This window comes from Corvus kubaryi, unplaced genomic scaffold (genome assembly GCF_017639235.1).
Source record: "Corvus kubaryi isolate FWS band 111438036 unplaced genomic scaffold, C.kubaryi_AGA036_p1.0 71, whole genome shotgun sequence".
Lineage (NCBI taxonomy): Eukaryota > Metazoa > Chordata > Aves > Passeriformes > Corvidae > Corvus > Corvus kubaryi.
In genome coordinates this window covers 5,998,492-6,017,971 of record NW_024582059.1, presented here as the reverse complement: position 1 = coordinate 6,017,971, position 19,480 = coordinate 5,998,492, and the positions used below count along the sequence as shown (strand labels likewise).

Below are 19,480 nucleotides of genomic sequence, written 5' to 3'. Positions count from 1 at the left end.
CATAATCAAATGAGCACATAAAGCTTGGAGAGCAAAGTATTTCTTTTATACAGGAGATAAAACTGTGCAAACAAATGTCTGCTGTCAACAGAACAAATTTTATTTAAAATGCAAAGCTTTAAGATTGAAAATACAATCTGTGAGTGTGAAAATTTTTTTAGGAAGACTCTTCTGTATAGACAACATTTTCAGTAAAGTGTTTATTAAGACACGAAAAATAGCTTTCTGTTTAAAATACACACAGATCAAATTAGAAGCAAAATTACCATAGTCAATGGAGATTATATGTAGCTCTAGGAATTATCTTCTGCTTGTATAGTGGATCTTTCTGCATTAAAAGATTAAACCCCCCTCTAATTTTAGAATATATGTATTTTAGGTGGACAACAGTCTCAATTTTTCAGGTAGTTCAAAAGTCATGCAGTAAAAGCTATTCTGGACTTAAAATATGAATGGTAATCCATGAATTCTAATATCCTAGCACTGTGGTTATTTTGTAATGCTTGGGTGATAATCATAACTCTTGGGAGAAATATTTTATACTTTCTATGCATACTGGTGCTTTATGTGTAGTTTTTTGTGAGTCAATCTCATTAGTCCAAATAAGCTACTTAAAATACTTACAGGATAAACAAAACCCTTTCTAAAAACACAGAAAGATTCAGTATCTGGAGCCCTCAGAAGCTGAAGAGTTAATGGTGGGACTGCACTGGATTCAGTGTATTTGCAGATGTTGCTGCAACCAACTGCTGATTTTTCTCCCATCCTGTCAGGGAACTCTGCCAGCCATGATTCATGGAATGATTTTTTTGCGCTGAGTAATCTGTGGTTTTTCTTTTTTCCTCTTCCCTCTCCCTTATTTTTACCATGAACTAAAGCCCTATTCATTTCAGCTAAAGGGAGGAGAAGCTTCCAAAGCGTTAATGCAAAACATAAATACAGTCTGTTTTGAGTGGAGGAATTGTAACAAATGTTAAACTTGCCGTAATTTTACTTGGTCTTAGGCAGTCTAGTCCAGTGTGGGAAAACAGTTTTAGAAGAGAAACAGCTTTTGGTTTTGCTAGTCATATGGTTTCACAGTTCTCTTAAGACTTCTGTACTAGTATTGCTAAAGAACATCCAACTTCTGTGCTGATATTATGCCTCCTTTCTCACAGATCGCTCAGAAAGAAATAAACCAGACTGCCGCTCTTCAGGGTAAGAATTGTATTTCTCTATTTATTCTTCCCTTCTCTTTCTTTTTTTTGTCCCCTTAGTTTTTCCTTTTATTGGGTGAACTAGGAAATTGGCCAGAAAAATAAAAATGCCATTTTTCTACTCTCTGTTTTGGTAACAGTAATGTAATACCAAAATAATTTTGTTTTAAAAAGAATTGTTATATTTCTTACGGGCAGAATTTTTTTCAATAAATTAATAGGACTTGCTACATTGTGATTGTGTACACTTAAACTCCAAAGGCTTGTTTATGTATCATGCACAGGGTTGTTTGGTAAAACTGTGGTTTAAAACAAGAAGCCTGTCATGACTTTTGCTGCTTTGAACTGTTTGCTTCTATAGCAAGGAAAATAATTCTTGGTTCAGTCAAAAATAGCAACACTATTATTTATTTCATTAACTCTGATCCCATCATACATAATGTTTCATAAGATGCAAATGGAAGTGTGTTAAACAAAACATACACACACACACACACCAGCACTTCATGTTTATTTAGAATTTCCATCAAGAGTTGTCATGAACTTCTAGGCTATTGATTTGCAAGGCCCTATTTTCCCTTAAGCTTCTGAATATTTTGTAGTTCTTCTTATCCTCTGATTTTTAAATAATCTCTTTCTCTATTGCCTCATTTCCAGACTCTCTCTCTTTCAGTTCTCCCCTGGGGAATAGAATTTTGTCCCTATCACGTGGTGGATAATGGGATTTTAATGAACTAAAGTGATAGAGCAGGCCAGCAAACACTGCTTCTCCCATTCCTTTGTGAAAAGTCTTTCCAAAAAATGCCCCTGGTGTTCAGTCTTTTGACATGACCTGACCTTTTCATTTGATTTTTACAGTCTACATTTTTTCCTTTTTGGTACATTTTTACAGTACAGTGGACTAGCTTTTATAGTTGGAAGAACAGTGTAGCATTTTCTTACAGCACACTTGATGTGTTGTATCTATTGTGTGATGTGATGGAAGAAAGGATGTTTTTCCCTTCCCTCCCCTATCTGCCACAGCACTGTAGCTGATTCCAGCTGTGCATTTAAGTTGCAGGGGAGTATTGCCTTTGTCTTTGAGTACTTTTATCTACTTAAAAGCTCAATCACTGCATGTCCTGATTTCTTTTTATACTTAAAAATACTAAACTTTTTTTTTCTTAAAATGATGCAGTTACAGTCTTCATGTTAGAACTTTCATTAGATCATGTTGTATTATAATAATGTCAAATAAATCCAAATCACTATGAAAAAGAAAGCTAATTTTATCAAAATGTTTAGTTGAGGGTTGAAAGAGCTTCAGTCTCTTTCCCTTTCTTCTGTCTGGTCATTCTCACCAGTATGTTTTTTTGCTCTGGAGTGTATTTTAGAAGTTTGAATTTGGAACCAAAAGCAAAGTAAAACTTCCGATTTTTTTCTATGGAATTGAAAAATCCAATTCCATTGACCAGCCTTGACAGTAAAATTCTGCCCTAAACTGTCTGGGCTACAGACTCCAAATTCTCATGTGGAAAGCACGGAGTAATTAACAGTATAATGTAGATTGCTCATAATGTTGAGAAAAATGTACCTTTCAGTAGCCTTTCATTCCTGTCAGTGGTGCATGTGCTTTCTGACCATATCTATGTCTCTTCTACGCCCTTCTCAATCTCACTGGCCATTGTGTCATGAGCTGTGAGGAAGAAAAGCCACCATTTAAAGGGTACTGTTGTTTTGTGCACGTCTCACTTTTGTTTCTAGACTGGAACAGGAGCAGCCTGCCTTACTTAAGTGATGTGCTCTGCTAATTGATACTGCTACACTCAATGGTTCATCTCTCATTATAATTGGAAGCATAATTCTGTGGTGACAAATTGCTGAGTGAGATTCTTATCCTCAGTCTGGCCATATCATGCTTAGGAAAAGAGCTGCGGTTCCATCAAGGCCAGAGCCCCTTGATAGAAGACTTGAGGTAAAACTAAACAGTGAAGTATGCAAGGCTAAAATTGAAGTGCAAAGCACACTTCTCTTGTAACATGGGGAGCATTTCAGAGCTGTTTGAATTTCACTGGGGATAGTTTTATGCCATTTTATGATGAGCTACTGTGCTTATGACACTGCGCTCTCTGGGAGCAGTTTGTGACAAGGGAAGAAGAAAATACAATGGTTCGGAGGCATCTTGGCTACTTATTCCTTAAACTGCTTATTGTGGGATGCATATCTTAAAAACCCAAGATACTATCTCTCTCATGATCTCAAGTGGAACAAAAATGATGGTGCAGGTCTTGGTACTTGAACTCAAGTTCTAGAAACAAGAATTTCTGCACTAGAATTACTATGAAATATTGGAGGTGGACATGGGGAGACCATCTGACAAGATGAAGGAATAAGCAGTGAGTCTTAAGAAAGGTAGATAAGATGAAATAGCAGATGTGGATGTTTCCAAGAGAGAGCCAGAGAAGTAGTTTATTGTTTTATATAAAACTCTGGTGAGATGTTGCCCAGAAATCTGTCAAGTCTAAGTACAAATGTAAAACACTGGGATAAGAAGAGACCAGAAAAAGGCCCAGATATCCACCACCAACTCTTCCTCATGCATTGTAAGGTTAGGTTTTGGTCTGGAACATGATCATTGTATTAAAATACCACATAATATTTCTTGTGATTTCAGGGGTCTAAAGCTTGCCCTTTCCAACTTCCTATTCTTACATATTTCTCTGCCTGTGTATTTCTAGATGTATTTCAGGCTTGTGCTTGAGTCTTTGCAGTATTAGGGATGAAAAGTTTATATACAGGGAGACAGGAACAGTTTTAAGACATAGCTTGAACATAATTCCTTTGCAATGAGAGGCATATAAAAAAGCCTGTTCTAGGTAGAGCAGTATATAAATGGTCATTAATATAGTTACTTTATTATCGGGTGGTGCCATTTAGAAGAATTTTTACAGCAGTATTGGGGACTCTGACAAATATTCTGGTTTGGTTATTAGCCTATCGAACGTTTAGACTGGGAGAAATGCTACAGAAGGGGGGAGCATTCTGAGGGGTGATACAGGGATCTAGCATAGCATGGGCAAGAAATCTGGAGAGTGGATGAACCAAAGACAATAGATAATGATTTAAAGGGAGGGAAACAGATATTAGGTAATGTTTACAAAATGTGCATTACATTATCTTTTGCCTCTTTTGGTAATTAGCAACCATCTGACACTCAGGAGAGTTTAGATAAAGCAAGGAGTAGCAGAACAGGGCCTGTGGGTATCTATTTCATGTACTGCTCTGCGCTGATTTTTTTGTTAAGTATAGCACATTAGTAAGATCAAAACAAATGTTCGCTGAATCCAAATAATACCTATTGCTGTGTTAAATTTTTATCAAAAGACATTTAGTTTCGTGACCTAATAGCCATCCTTCAATTGTTACATTTCAGACAGTATTAAAATATATCTCTACTGGTAACAGTGGCCTGTAATTATAATTCTTGATTTTACTGTCAGGTCATGCTTGTACTGTTGTCTCTGATAGCTTCAGGTCATGCACTGCTGTAACACAGGTCAATTAGGTCAAAAGAAGTAGATCTTTATTCCTCTAAATGTTTTCAAACTGAAAATTATATGATAGTAATAGAATAGAAGATTTCAGGCATCTACGTATTTGCAGTTAATCCCTGAACATGTAAAACTTGTAGAAGGAACTGGATTTTTTTTTTCTTCTTTTGGTTAAGGATTATGGATCAAAAAATCCTGAAACATAGTCCTGTAATTTGATATAATTCATTGTAGTTGCCTTGACCTTGGAGATGAGAGCATGCAGGTAGGTAACAACTGCAACAATTTATTGAGAGATTTAGTAGGGTATCAATCACTTGAAGTCAAGTAAGAAATCTTGATTTTTAGTGTATCAGTGTCTACTGTGAAAAATGGGGAGGGGGATTAAAATAATTAGTTCATTTCTAGAAACAGATCCTAGGTTTTACGGGCATATAGTCTGCCTGCTGATTGTAGTGTGCTTAAGTTCTTTTACAGGTGCTTGCCTTCATTTGATTGAACTAAATTGAGCTTTTTTTATTTAAAATGCATCAAGTCAACAGTACAAATAGACAAAAGTCGTCTTTTGTTCCTTTATAAACAAGCACTTGAAGTGGCTGATCAAAGGGACTACTGATCCCTTTAGTGGGGCTCTGCTAAATCAAGCGATCATTTTTATGAATGGTATTTTGTATCCAACTTTGGTTTTAGTTGTTTGGGATTATTTTTAATGTAGCAGAATTCCATTAGTGAAAGCTTCCCTGCATTTCTGTTTCCTCTGCTATGTAATGTTGATTTTGTGGAATTGTGTTTAATAAATACTACAGTAACAGTCTGACTATAGCTTAAGAATGCGTTCTCCCAGATCCTCTGTGAAGCCTTAAAAGACACCCTTTAATGAAGATCTTAAGCATTTAACAGAGCATGAAGGGAATCTTAAGGCACTGGCCTGACAATGTGGTGGAACTGTCCCCACTTTATAATTAAACTGAGGTGGTTTTACAAATCAATATGCTTTTGAGGTCTTGAGAAAACAGACAGTAACAGGTTTTTCTGTGTTGTAACCATTACAGTCAGTCATTTAATAGTATCATAGAATATCCTGAGTTGGAAGGGACCCACAAGGATCATTGAAATCCATCTCCTGGCCCTGCACAGGACACCCCAAGAGTCACATCATGTGCCTGAGAGCATTGTCCAAATGCTTCTTGAACTCTGTCAGGCTTGGTGCTGTGACCGCTTCCCTGGGGAGCCTGTCCCTGTGCCCAGCCACCCTCCGGGGGAAGAACCTTTTCCTGATATCCAGCCTAAACCTCCCCTTACACAGCTTCAGGCCATTCCCTCAGGTCCTGTCACTGGGCACCACAGAGAAGAGATCAGTGCCTTCCCTCATGAGGAAGTTGTAACTGCAATGAGGTCTCCCCTCAGTCTCCTCCAGGCTGAACAGACCAAGTGACCTCAGCTGCTCCTCACACAGCTTCCCCTCAGGGCCCTTCACCATTCTTATGGCCCTCCTCTGGACACTCTCTAACAACTTAATGTATTTTTATACTGTGGCACCCAGACCTGCCCCCAGCACTGGAGGGGAGGCTGCCCCAGAGCAGAGGAGAGCAGAGTGGGACAATCCCCTCCCCTGCCCGGCTGGCGATGCTGTGCCTGATGCCCCCCAGGGCACGCTTGGCCCTCCTGGCTGCCAGGGCACTGCTGGCTCATGTTCAGCTTGCCATGGACCAGGACCCCCAGGGCCCTTTCTGCAGCGCTGCTCTCCAGCCTCTCATTCCCCAGTCTGTATGTACATCCGAGGTTGCCCTGTCTGAGGTGTAGAATCTGGCGTTTGTTTTTGTTAAACTTTGTATTGTTGGTGATTGCTCTGTCTTAGATGGGCAGTGTGGAGAGACTTCTGCCGCTTCTGTACTGAGGAATCACAGAATGGCGGGAAGGTCATGCAGGTCATGTAATCAAGCATTGTGCTCATAGTGGGAAGATGCTGGTGCTAGTTCAGGCCCATGATGTTTTTTCTAGCCAAGATTTGAAAATCTCCCAGGAGTGGGAGATTGACCCTACTTATTTTCAACCCACTCACAGGCTGCTTGACTGTCACTTACTAACTTTATTTCCAAGTGATACGGCTGTGGGAAACACTACCAAAAGAAGCAGTCTAAACACTGGACTACTTAATATCCAGAAGGACCAAATTCATTCACACAAACATCCTGAAGTACAGTTTTTCATTACGGCTGTTTAAAACCCTTGTGTTGTCTACTAGCAATGTCTGGACAGCCTTGTCAATGCTTCTGTTTTACATAGGAAAATTTCGGGGTTTTCCCCATCTAGGCCAGTGTTACAGACTGTAATACAGATCTGAAGTTTGAGACTTTGAACCTTGCTGGCACTCCATCTGAATGGGAAGGGTTGCGTGTAGAAGAAAGAATGAATGCTGGGGGATGTTTTACTGTGATATTCTTACTCGTTACATTTAGCTTTTGTAATTTTTATGGCTAGGGAGTTACTCAGATTACTCTTAGTCTAAGCATGCTTTTAGGCTGTGAAAATAGAAATGTCCTGCTTTTGTACACTCTCAGTAGGCCAGAAGTTGGGTTAATTCTAAAAAGTATCTAGTCTCCTTCCCAAATCCTTGGGGTGCAGTTTCACAATTGCCCTGAGCTGAACTAAGCCTGTGTTGCTCCAAGAAGGAAAGGACTCATTCTCTCCTTTGGGCTGCTGTCAATGCTCATGTGGTTAGTTGGATCAGAGGGCTGATCTCCAGGGAAAAAAATAGCTGTCTTCACAGATGAAGCAGGTTCAGCATAGGGGAGCAGAGTGATTTCTTGCAAGTTCCACAATCAGTCAATGGCAGAACTGGAAGCAGAGGTTCCGAGCTGTGGCTTTTCTTGTTATCTTAAAAGCGGGGTCACATGACTCCATATTTTTCATTCCAAGAGGTAAATTTTGGACTCATTCACTCAGTGCAAGCCAACAGGTTAAATATAGATTGAAACGGGTGAAACTTGAAATTGGAATCTATTTATGTGTCTTTCTTTGTTTATCACGTGTTTCTCATCAGCACGTGCTTTCACATCAGAGCTTTTGCTTCTGGGAGTAGAATAAGCTGGAGCAATTTTGTGCAGCATGTTTCTTTGGTAGCTTCTTTGCTACAATAAATCATTATGCTTAACTTTTAATTTGCAATGTTAGTTTTCACCCTGCTCAGTTTATACTTACCTGTAAATGAGAAAAAAAAGAATCACAGGTAGAGCAGAGGAATAAATGGCAAATGGGTTCAGTGTAGTTTTTGGCAGTTAGGGATCACAGGAGTATCTGGAGCCTGTTCCTGGGGGCGTTTGTTTTAATGTTGTCAATTCATCACTTTTGTGTTGGGTATTTTTGGCTATTCATCTCACAGATAGCAGTAAAGAGTTACTGTGAAGGGTGCATCCTAGCCAGTCTCCTAGATCCCTTATTCCTAAACAGAGAAGAGGGATTTGTTTTAATAAAAGAGTTCTCTGTTACTGGTTTCTGCAAAGGGAATTCTGAAGGTCTGTTTGCTCTGGTGCCCTGAACAACTCCTTCCGTTGTCTGGGCTGCTCTCCAGTGCTTATTCTAATTCATAATGGAAAATAACGCTGCAAATGAGATGGCTGTTGAAAGAATAAAGAGAAAAAGGCTCACCCTCTGTCTTCACTGAAAGAATTTCACTGCTTCTTTGGGCATCTTGTGTACATGAGCAAGTTTTACCATCCCATCATCTTTCAGAATAGACTCCTATGGAAAGTACTGATGACCATCCAGACACATGGCCACACTCCTTGTGCGTTACGAGAATTATCTGGGACATGAACAACCATGCTAGACATTAGTTCTTAAGAAGGTGGTTTCAGGAAGGACACAATTGCACATCACTTTTTTAAAGTCAAATTAATCAGTCATGGTTATAATTCTGCTTCTTTATGATTTTTTTTCCTCCCCTCTATGACGAACAGCAGATGATATTCATCTGGTAGCTGGGACGGAGGGCTGGGAAAGAATTCTTTCCAAAGGTATTTGTAATACTCTCAAAGAAAACAGAAAAGGCGGAGGAGCTGCTGAGGGAAGCCTATAGGATATGTGTCAGGGCTGAGGAGGCAGACTCAGCAGGTTGTAAACTTACAATGCTGAAACAGTAATTGTTAGGTTCTCTCTGAAAGAATTTCATGTTGGTATTTTAAGAGTGTTGGAGCTTTGGTTTATTTCCCTAAGGATTTATGTAGGTTTCTGTCTAGGCTCAGTATCTACATTTTCCTTTGCCTTTGGAATTTGAGTGGGAGAGCTCAGTTTGCAGTTACATTGTGTTCGTTTCCATGGCCTCTACTCTGATGTGCACAAAAGAGAAGAGGTTGTTATTTCGTTCTTTTTTTTTTTGTTCTCTTTTTCTGTACTGCTCACCTACTTTATAATTTCATTGTAAGTTATTCTTTGGTGTCTTTGTTATTTATTCTAGTATAGGGAATCAGTTACCTTAAGTAGCAGCATCTGATTTGGCAGGTTGAACATTGAAATGATTGATCAAGTACTCTTTTAAAACATGTTACAGTTGCATTCTTACTACATCATGGGGGTAAGGTATTCCTAGTGAGGCCTGTCACATTGAAAATTTCTTCCTCTTTACTGTATTTCAGTAGAAAGTACAGTATAATGTGCAGTTTGCACAGCTGTACTTCAGACTCTGATCCTGTCATTTGTGAAAGATTGCATTTCTGATTTTGCTACAAAATTTCTCTTTTCAAAAGTGGTATTTTGCTCAATGCAGGCATCACCATTTGAATTTAAGCCATGTTTACATACTGAGTTTGTCCTAGTTTTGGCCATCTGTGACAAATCACAGGCTCAACTGAGCTAGTATTAGCCCTTAGTGTAGACAAGGATGAGCTGCTTTTTCATCTGTTGCAGCTGCTTCAGCTTCAAGAAGAGAACTAATATTCAGTGACATGAAAAGTCATGTTGCCTGTTCCCTTGGAGGCTACAGCCAAGGCAGGTCACCAGCAGGTCTCTTCATGCCATAGGAGGGTCCCTTGCTACAGAGGACTGAAATTAGACCATGCACCCCTAGATGTGGAAAGTATTCATAGAAGTATGGTCTTTATAAGTATGCATAGCTGCATCTTAATCTTGGGAGCATTGTTACAAGAGGCTTGTCATCTGAGTGTGGTGAACTTTGCCATCTCCTGAGGCTTGAGGCAAAGGTTGACTTCTAATTAAAGAGAAGGTCCAAATCTAATCAGGGTGTTCCAACCACAAGCAATAATTACTTTGTTAAATCTCTCTTTTAATCTATAGCATAATATCTGGTTGAAGCAAAAGAAGTACCTCAGTGATGTCACGTTTTTATTAGGCAATACTTTTGCTTGGAATAAATGCTTAGTAAAAAGAAACAGCTTTAGTTTTACTATTATAATTCTTCTATTTCATGTCATTGGGCTTCTTCTTCCCCAATACCTCACACACCAGTATCTGGTATCTAGTACTAGAACCTGAAAGGAGGTTGTAGAAGTGAGAGGACTACAGGAAGTGGCCTTAAGCTGAGACAGGGGAGATTCAGATTAGATATTATAAAAAAAATTTTGCTGTTATGGTGGTCAGGCATTGGAATAGGTTGCCCGAGGAGCTGATAGAGTCACCATCCCTGGAGGTGGTCAAGAGATGGATCTGACGCTGGGTGATACAGTTTAATGTTTTAGTGGTTCAGGGGTTACAGTGGTAGTGCTGGGTTGAGAGTTGAATTTGATGATCTTAAAGGTCTTTTCCAACCTTGACGATTTTATGGTTCTATGAATACAGTATTAGTTCAAACAGTACTGATACCATTTTGTGGTTGGACCGGGTCAGGAACTTTCTTTCCTCTTCCAAAATCACATTTTCTTTGGGCAACTGTTTTTAAAACTATTGTGTTGTTTTATTGCCTTGTTACCACGGCCCCTTCTAAAATAACAGGTCCATGAATAGCTAAAAGCATGTAGTGCTCCTGACAGGTGAAGGTCAGACAACTAGGAAGAAAGAGAACAGTATCGTGGGACAAGTACATTAATGACAGTTGCAGGAGAGGCTTTCTCACCACACCTTACTGGTGTATAGGACAAAAGATTATTTGCTTTACTGTTCAATCTGTCTTCTTCCTTCTAAGGCTGTTGACAAGGAAATGAGTTCTGTTAAATGAACTTTTTACAGTGTGAACTAGAAATGCTTTCTGTTAATAACAGTATTTATTTTTTCCATCAAAGACAGATCTGAAATGACAACACAGTTCTCTGGTGCAACTTGAAGCCATATTTTCTTGTCCTTTTGCTTGTTATTTGGCAGAAGAGGCAGACCCCCACCTTGATACAACCTATTTTCATGTGGTTGTAGAGAGCAATAAGGTCTTTCATGAGCTTCTTTTTCTCCAGGCTAAACACTCCCAGCTCCCTCAGCTGCTTGTTACAAGACCTGTGCACCAGGCCCTTCACCAGTTTCGTTGCCCTTCTCTTGACACTCTCCAGCACCTCAATGTCCATAGTGAGAGGCCCAAAACTAAACACAGGATTTGAGGTGTGGCCTTACCAGTGCCATGTACAGGGGACAATTGCTGCCCTGGTCCTGCTGGCCACACTGTTTTTGGTACAAGCCAGGATGCCATTGGCCTTTTTGGCCACCTGGACGTATGCTGGCTCATGTTCAGACACTATCAACCAGCATCCCCAGGCCCTTTTCAACCAGTTTTCCAATCACTCTTCCCTCAGTCTGTAGCAATGCCTGGAGTTGTTGTGACCCAGGTGAAGGACCCTGCTCAAGCAGGGCCATCCTAGAGCACATCGTGTGGATTGTGTCCAGACGGTTCTTGAGTATATCCAGCGAGGGAGACTCCACAACCTCTCTGGATAATTTGGCAAAGTCACCTGCACAGTAAAAAAGTTCTTTTTCATGTTCAGGTGGAACTTCCTGTGCATCACTTTATGCCCCTTCCCTCCTGACCTATTGCTTGGCACCACTGAGCAGTTTGGCTCCATCCTGTTGTCACCCTCCTCTCAGACACTTACTGACATTGATGAGGTCCCTACTCAGTTTTCTCGAGGCCGAACAGGCCCAACTCTCTCAGCCTGTTATTTTAAGGGAGATGCTCCAGTCTTACTATCTTCATTGTCCTCCTCTGGACCTGCTTCTGGAGCTCCATGTCTCTCCTGTGCTAAGGAGCCCAGAACTGGACACAGCAGTCCAGCTGTGGCTGTACCAGGGCTGAGCAGAGGGGTAGGATCACCTCCCTTGCCCTGCTGGCAGTGCTCTCTGAGAGAAGTGATACTTTGTGTTTATTAGCCAACAGTGGGTTTTTATTAGTTTTTATTTTAATTCATATAGAGTTTTAGCACCTACAGTGTGTTGTGGCAAGCCGTGCCAGAGCTTAACCTCACATTGCACGTTGAAAAGTCTCTCTGGCTCTTGAGCTTGGTGTTAGCTAGTTTTATATAATGTTTTCTACATTCTGTAATGTAAGAGACTGAGCTGTCATTCCCTATAGCTTTGCTGCTTCTCGAGAAAGTTAAAATGTTGTTTTCTGCTTTTAAATAGATCATGTCAATCAATTAGGTGGTCTTAAAGAAAAGGTCGCTATTACTTTTGGAGGCCCAGAGGCATGTCAGCAAGGGGAGAGAAGGTTGACTGATATGAGAAAAAGGACGGGAATGATTTACTGCCTTTGGAATTAAGGGCATCACTGAGAGTGGAGATTAGATAAATTACCTGCTTATGTTATCTGAATCCAGGGCCTTTAAGTTGCACTGGAGACCGAAAAAAAAGTACTGTTTATTTTCTGTGCCTGTCCTTGTAAAGATTATAGATCATTTTCAGGTGGAACTTGAACTTTTAAAGGGTTAGAGGTCAGAGATGAAGTGGTTGTTACAAGAGAAGGGTAACCCCACTGGTTCCTGTTTTTTCCGGGTTTTTTTTTGGTTGCCGGAATAAGCTCATCTTTGTGGCTGTTTAATTTCCTCTGCCTAATTTACCTGATGACATGTGGTGCATTGGTTGAAGTGCATGGAGGAACATGTGATAGATCTATGTGTTTGGGGGACACTTACAGGCGAGGGAAGGGCATTGATATCTGTGGCTGTGAAATGTTTTGGAGAGGTATTTCTTATGGCTGTTGCTCTGACAAAGTCCGGTTCAATCTGTTCCACGAGGTGTTTGTTTCTGAAGCTGAATTTAGTTGAGTGGCAAAAAGTGATGATAGTGATTATTTCTTCCAAGTTGTAATCATCCATTAGAGACTGCAGTATTTACTGACTTGCCATATAATTTGAGGTTTGTGATGTTGTAAGACAGCCAGGATATATGATTGAGGGTGGAGGAAGTTCTTTTTGTGTTACAGTATGTTTGCATGGTGACTTGCTCAAAGATGAGATCTCTGGAGAAATGTCCCCGGAGGTTAAAGGCCTTCTCTCGGTTGCTGAGGTAGGTATTTTGTTCTTACAGCAAATTCATTGCTGTTCCTGCCTATCAGGATTTTGCAGTGGGATAGATGCAGGTTTTGTAGGCATCGGAATGATCTAAAAAATTTCTTCGGCTCTGTTGGTCGATGCTTCTATTTCACTCTTGGAAAATAATTTGAGTATGTGTAAACTTGAATGCTTTTCCCCAGCTTGGACTGGCAAAGGTATTAACTTTACCTATACACTATACCTTACCAACAGTCTTGTAGATTCAGAATTAAAAGACTTGAAAAATAATCTTTGATGCATATCTTTTTGGAATGGTTGACCTTAATCTCAGAGTTCCTGGATCTCTGTGAATGTATAAAAAGGACTGAAGTTTAAGATCATGTTTAAACTCAGAGGTATAACATTGCAGACCTACAGATATGTGAATGTTTGTTTTGTTGTTGTGTAGTGCAAATTTCTAGTGAATCATTTTCTGTATTTTGTAACCAAAAGCTCTGTCAATATCTGTGGCATAGAAGAAAAGGAAGCATTTCAGTAAAGGCAAGGGAAAAGTGTTCAGGAAAATATGCCATTTCTCTGACTGAGCTGCATGCAGGGCACCTTCTGGAAAGACAGGTGCAATGAAGGGTGTGGTTATGAGATTTTATTTGACAATTTCTGTGCACTGTGCATTCTGTAAGGGCCACTGTTACAAGTTCATGGATCTCACATATTGTAGGGTGTAACTGGGTGAGTCAGCAGTACATTGCAACAAGATGTGATCATGCATGAAGATAGTTTTACTTCTGTGAGATTTTAATGTAAGAGGGTTGAAAATTAGTGTTTCTGCTGTTTGTTAAATGATTTATTTTGTTTATAAGTACAAACGGCCTGTTTGAAGCCAGTATGTTTCTTTATATGGGCGACCTTGTAGTATTCTTAAACACATCTTTTGGCTGTTGGTTCACATTTGTGTTGTAGACAGGGTTTTGGGTTTTTTGTTTCTCATTTTTAAGTGCTGAGTTAAAGCTTCACTATGTTTGGTGCATATGTATTAATATTTCTGTCTTGTAGGCTGTCCCTTCACAACAAATACCTTTGCTCTCAACACACATCTATAATTAAAACAATAAGGAAATTCCCTTTGTTTCCTCACTCAGCTAAAGGTTAAACTCCAGCACATTTCATGCTGCATATTTGACTCGGCTGGCCTATGAAGAAATTGAATTCAGCTGAAGGAGCACAGAAATCCTTTGGCATGGGACTTTTCTAATACCTTAGCATTGGCAATTGTCATACTTTGAAATTCCCAAAGGCACTCAAGTGATTTTTTGGCACTGAGGTCACACCAGTACTGAACATTTCTCATAATCCCAGTTCTGTGGGTTAGGTTGAACTTTACATTTTAGATTCCAAACATCTGTCTTTTGTATTACACCGCTGGAATTGGGCTGCTAATCTTTGACTAGGCAGTAGAACCCATTTGGTAGTGTTCCTGGGCAGTGAGACTCAGTAATTCACCTGTCGGAGGCCTTAGTTGCCTCAAGATTCCCTAGGAACTCCTTCATTACACTCTAATTTCCTCTCAAAGGATGCACAGTAGTTGAAGCAAATGAGCGTATATTTTACAGATTATTTTTACAGAGGAAACAAACATATCTAGGCAAAATAAGAAACATCTGTACCTTGTTCCCTTGGTCTGATTACTGCTGTGATGTCTTTGAAGTCTGTATACTTGCAAGCACCTGAGCTTTCTCCACTGGATTTCTCACCTCCAGCGTATGAATCATCTGGGTGCTGCTGAGTTCTTGCCCTTGCAGTCAACATCCTTTTGTTCCTGCTTGTTCTTCTCTGGAGCAGTGCTCTTTTGTGTTTCTATTCTGAAGCTTCTCTATTTTCAAAAGTCCAGCTGAAATATACCCATCTTTTATTTTCTTTGGGTGATTTCCCCACCTATTCGCTATTGTTTTCTCTTTGCTGATCTGCAGATAACTGATTTAGTAGGGATTTAACATACTCACTGCTATAAAAGAAGTGTTATCTATTTTGTTACAGTCATTATTAATGTTTCTAGTCAGATGAGAGCATACCACTTTTTCCCTTTACAAAGCTTTAAAGATAATCTTACCACTATACTCGTGTGTTCTATGAAATATAGAAACTATTTGAAGAAAATCTAATATTCATACTTTATAATAGTTAAAGCCCTGTAAAGATATCTTGAATCCTGTGGATCCAGATTTACTGGTTTTCTTTATGCCTTTGTCCTGCTCATCCTTCATGATTAAACCAGATTTTATTCATCTGTGATGTCAATTACAAAGGTTGTGGAGCTCATTTAGCCGCCAGGTTATATTTGATGTACGGAGATGTATGAAGCAAGCAGAATGTCCTGTCAGTGGCTAGAGAAGGCTTTGATTTACTGACTGAAATGCAACTGCAAATAGTTGAATCAAAAAACCATTCTTCAGAAATAGGCTTTGTTTTGTACTCTTTGACTGTAAAAGTAGGCCACTGTCATCTTTCCCCATGTGCAAATGCAGAAACTCTGTAGACTTTAATGGTAAAGTATTTCCATCAGCAGAAGCTGCACTTTACTAAATTGTTCTGTTTGAAAGCGCTGGTTTTTCCCTTCTGTTTTTTAACTGTTACTTTTGTGTCTGAATATAATGCTGGCTGGGCCCCAGTATCCTGTCCTTATCACTGTAACAATTCAGTGATACTTTCATTTACATTTACAGTGCTACATTGCTATTATGCTATTATTAAAATTACAGGTGTTTTCTACTCCTGGAATTATTTACCACCAAGATTAAATTGCCATTAATCATAAATACTATTTACTGATTTTAATCAAAACATACTAGCAGGCTTATCATTACAGTGAGTGTGATATGTTGATAGATGGCATACCGCGGAGTCTTTTTAGCTGTTACAGGAGGGTCAAACTCTTCTAGCATACATTTTATTGGGAGCTGAAATCAGTCAAGGTACAATGAAGAGTTGAGAATGACTTGAATCATGCTCTAAGGATTTGCCTTTCTGGAATGGCTGTGTTTATACACTCATCTTGAGGTTAGGGGCAGTTCAGCTCAGGTTGCTATAGGAAATCTAGCTAGTAAGTCTGTAGCTCAGGATCAGGAAAGAATTAGTTCAGAGCGCACACAAGCCAAGTGACTCAGATTCACAAAAAATGTGGGAGTTGTTTCAGCTTCAAGGTCTAAGCTGGACATTATTAAATGTGGAAGCTTTTGTAACCTCATGACTTGTACGCTGCTGTGAGAATTGAAGTGTGAAATGTTATCATCTGCTGCCATGATTTGCTTTGACTTCCTGCCTGTGTTCTGCCTTAAAATTGAAGGTTTAGTTGCTAAAATACAATCCCAAAGTATGACAGTGACAAGCACATGAATATGTAATAAGTGATTGAAGAAACAGCTAGAGAGCAATTCCTGAAAGGATTTCCCTATGCTGATCAACGTGAGCTGTTTTAATTAGTGGAGCAGCTGGATTTTAGCTGCTGCTTAACTACATCCTCACTCGTCCAGACAGTGGGAAGTCGTGGTTGTGGCATTCATTAAGTGATGCAGAAGTAGACATCCTCAGCATATTGATGAGGATTGAATTGTCACTGGACTTAATTACTGGTTCAGGATTTCTTGCTTTTGGAGCTGGACCCAAGAGAGAAGTAAAGTTGTGTGGGGATAAGTCTTAATTTCTAGATGACCTTATCTATACTATTGAGCGTGTGATTTCTTAGGTGACTAGATCTTTTTTAGCCTCCTGTCCCTGCAGGCCAGGACAATACTCCATGATCTAGCAGAGAACATGCAAGTGTTCATTTACAGAAAGACTGTGGGGACAGGCTGCTGCCAACCGTATTTTTTCTGGTGCTTGTCCGATCTCCTAGTGAGCCAATATGGATGACCAGCACTAACAAGAAAAAAAAAAAGGAAGAGTGGATCAGCTGATACTGAAGGATGAGAAGAACAGCTGATGTGAGGTATAGCCAGCATTTGGTGATTTACTGTCAGATTAGTGGCAGAGTCATGGACTTAAGGTTTGTTTTCGTGAGTGGAGGCTGAGCTGCTTACCCCAAGGACTGCTGCTGGCCTCCCCGTCTGTCCGCTCCCATCGCTTCTCTGGTGCCATCCTGAGGCTTGTGTGGCTCTGCAGCCAGCTGGAGCAGTTGGCCTGTCTGGCTGAAAATTAATCAGGGTATTTGGGATGGGATTCTTTGTTGTTAACAAAATCACATGGCTGATCCAGCAGACTTGTGGCCATGCCAGCACCAACACAAGAGAGCTGGTGGAAATGGTGAGTGTGAGAAAGGCGGGTGTCTGCTTCTCTGACACTGATGGGGAAAGTGCACCTGGATTCCGCGTGCTGTGTCAGCTCATTTACACTATCAGCTGGAGGACTGAGGCTCCTCAGCAATGGAGGCATTGAAGAGGCTGACCACTGTGGGTGCATTTTCTGTGTAAATTCACTTCCACAGGGTTAATACAATTCTGTCCACTGCATCCACATCATGAATTTGGGATAGTTGTGAAAATTCTGTTTTAGCTTTAGGAGCTTTTTGGTAGAACAAGTAAGTCTGTCTTTGGCCTGCAGGTGGTGGTAAATCTGATCTTTTGCACCACCCCAAATTTAGCTATAAAATTATTGACATCTTTCTGTAATTTGGTCTGCAGTGAAATAATTTAGGTGACATTTAAAACATTTAGTGCTTGGAATAGTGTCTTTTAATAAGTTTTTAGAATGTTGCACTGTAGTACACTGTTACAAAGAAGGCATGATTTCTAAAGTAACTGAGAGGAATATATCATTTTTTTTATTAAACTCGTGTTTTGCCTTACAGTAATTTCAGCATGAGCTATTTTTAAATTCTTAGTTCACATTCCAAGAAGTCACAAGACATTAAAAATAGCAACATTTTAATTCTTTTTACTCTGTGTGTGAGTATAAGGCAGGGTCAATAACCATCGCAATTAGATATGCATTTAACTTTTACACAGGTATGCGAATCTAAGGACTGATACTTTATGAAAAGCTTCATATAACGTGACATAAAGGATAAATGTTGAGACTTTGGAATAGATGCTTCAGAATATTAACTTTTTAGAACAAGTGATCATTCTTTTTCATTATTTTTGTTGGTTCCTTTTTCCGTCTAGACTTTTATGTATGTCTAGAGTGATGTGTGAAAGAAGTGCAGTCAGTTTTCCTGTAGAATATTCATTGTTATGTCAGTTTAGATAAATAAACTAAAGATCCTGGTTCTGATAAAGGGAACAGGCAATGTGGAGGGCTGCTCAATTCCTGCTGAGAATCCCATGCAAGCCAATAGGAGGGTGTAAAAGTAGATGAAGAAGAGATGCTGAGACAGGCTAGTAGCTTGGGGTGTCTTTTGTATCCCAAGCAGTATCACAACCTGTAGAGCAGAAGACTGTAGATAGCTGGGGGAGACCGTCCCTAGATGGCTCACAGGCAGGAGGGGGACTGTCACAAGACAGTCCTGCCTGTGATCTCCAGAGGCAGGTAAAATCCATCAATGGCTGTTTGCACTCAGCAACCAAGCTGTCTCACCGTCAGCTGACTTGTGGGAATGTGTCTGTGAGGTGCCCTCCCAGGCTGGAGGCTCTGCTGCTCCTATACCAGCTAAAGGACCAGGTGGGTGAAAAGATAGCCCAGAACCTCCAGGCCTCTTGGGTTAGGTAGCTGTCCTGCTCTGGGCAGACACAACTCCCTGCCTGCTCGTTCAGAGATGGCTGTGTGATTTGAGCTTTATTCCACTTAAACGGCACCTTCCCTCCTCTGCTCTGTGGGGACTGTCAAGGTGAGTGACGCTCACACAGGCGCTGTGTTGGGTCAGGAGTCACCCTGCAGGAGCAACCTTTTGAGAAACCTGGTAGCTAGACTGAAGTTGTGCTTGAAGAGAGACAGTGCTCAGTCAAGGAAGTGTCAAAGCAGAGCCCCTAATGAGGGAGAAACCATGGTTTATGCACAGCAAGTGCACTTACTCCACGGAACAGTTTATAGCTCTTTGCCTGGTCTACCTTGTGGCAGTTTTATTTCCCTAGTGCACAGATACGCTTTTGAAGCGTTTTCCTCAAGTATTTATATTTAGAAAACCTGTCCTTGAAACCCAGAGTAGAGCCTGCCAGAAAGAGTGAGTAGGTGTTTAACAACTTCAAACACACCACTCCAGGTTCTTTATCTTTCAGAAATGGTGACCCATGGGACCCTTTTCATATTGCTGCCGACTTGAAGTACCCAACTGCTTTCAGCATAGCAGGCACAGCAACTTACAGATCCCCTCTGAACTTATTGAGTGGGTTTTTCTGGGTGC

General features: G+C 40.3%; 1 protein-coding gene across 1 annotated transcript in view; it reads left to right on the top strand.

Annotated features, from left to right (window-relative positions):
- SH3D19 (SH3 domain containing 19) overlaps nt 1–19,480 on the top strand; it is an 85,170-nt gene that overhangs the window by 18,709 nt on the left and 46,981 nt on the right. Inside the window, 1 exon segment of the mRNA XM_042050015.1 lies at nt 1,158–1,197. Within this exon segment, the coding sequence (XP_041905949.1) occupies nt 1,158–1,197 (40 nt within the window).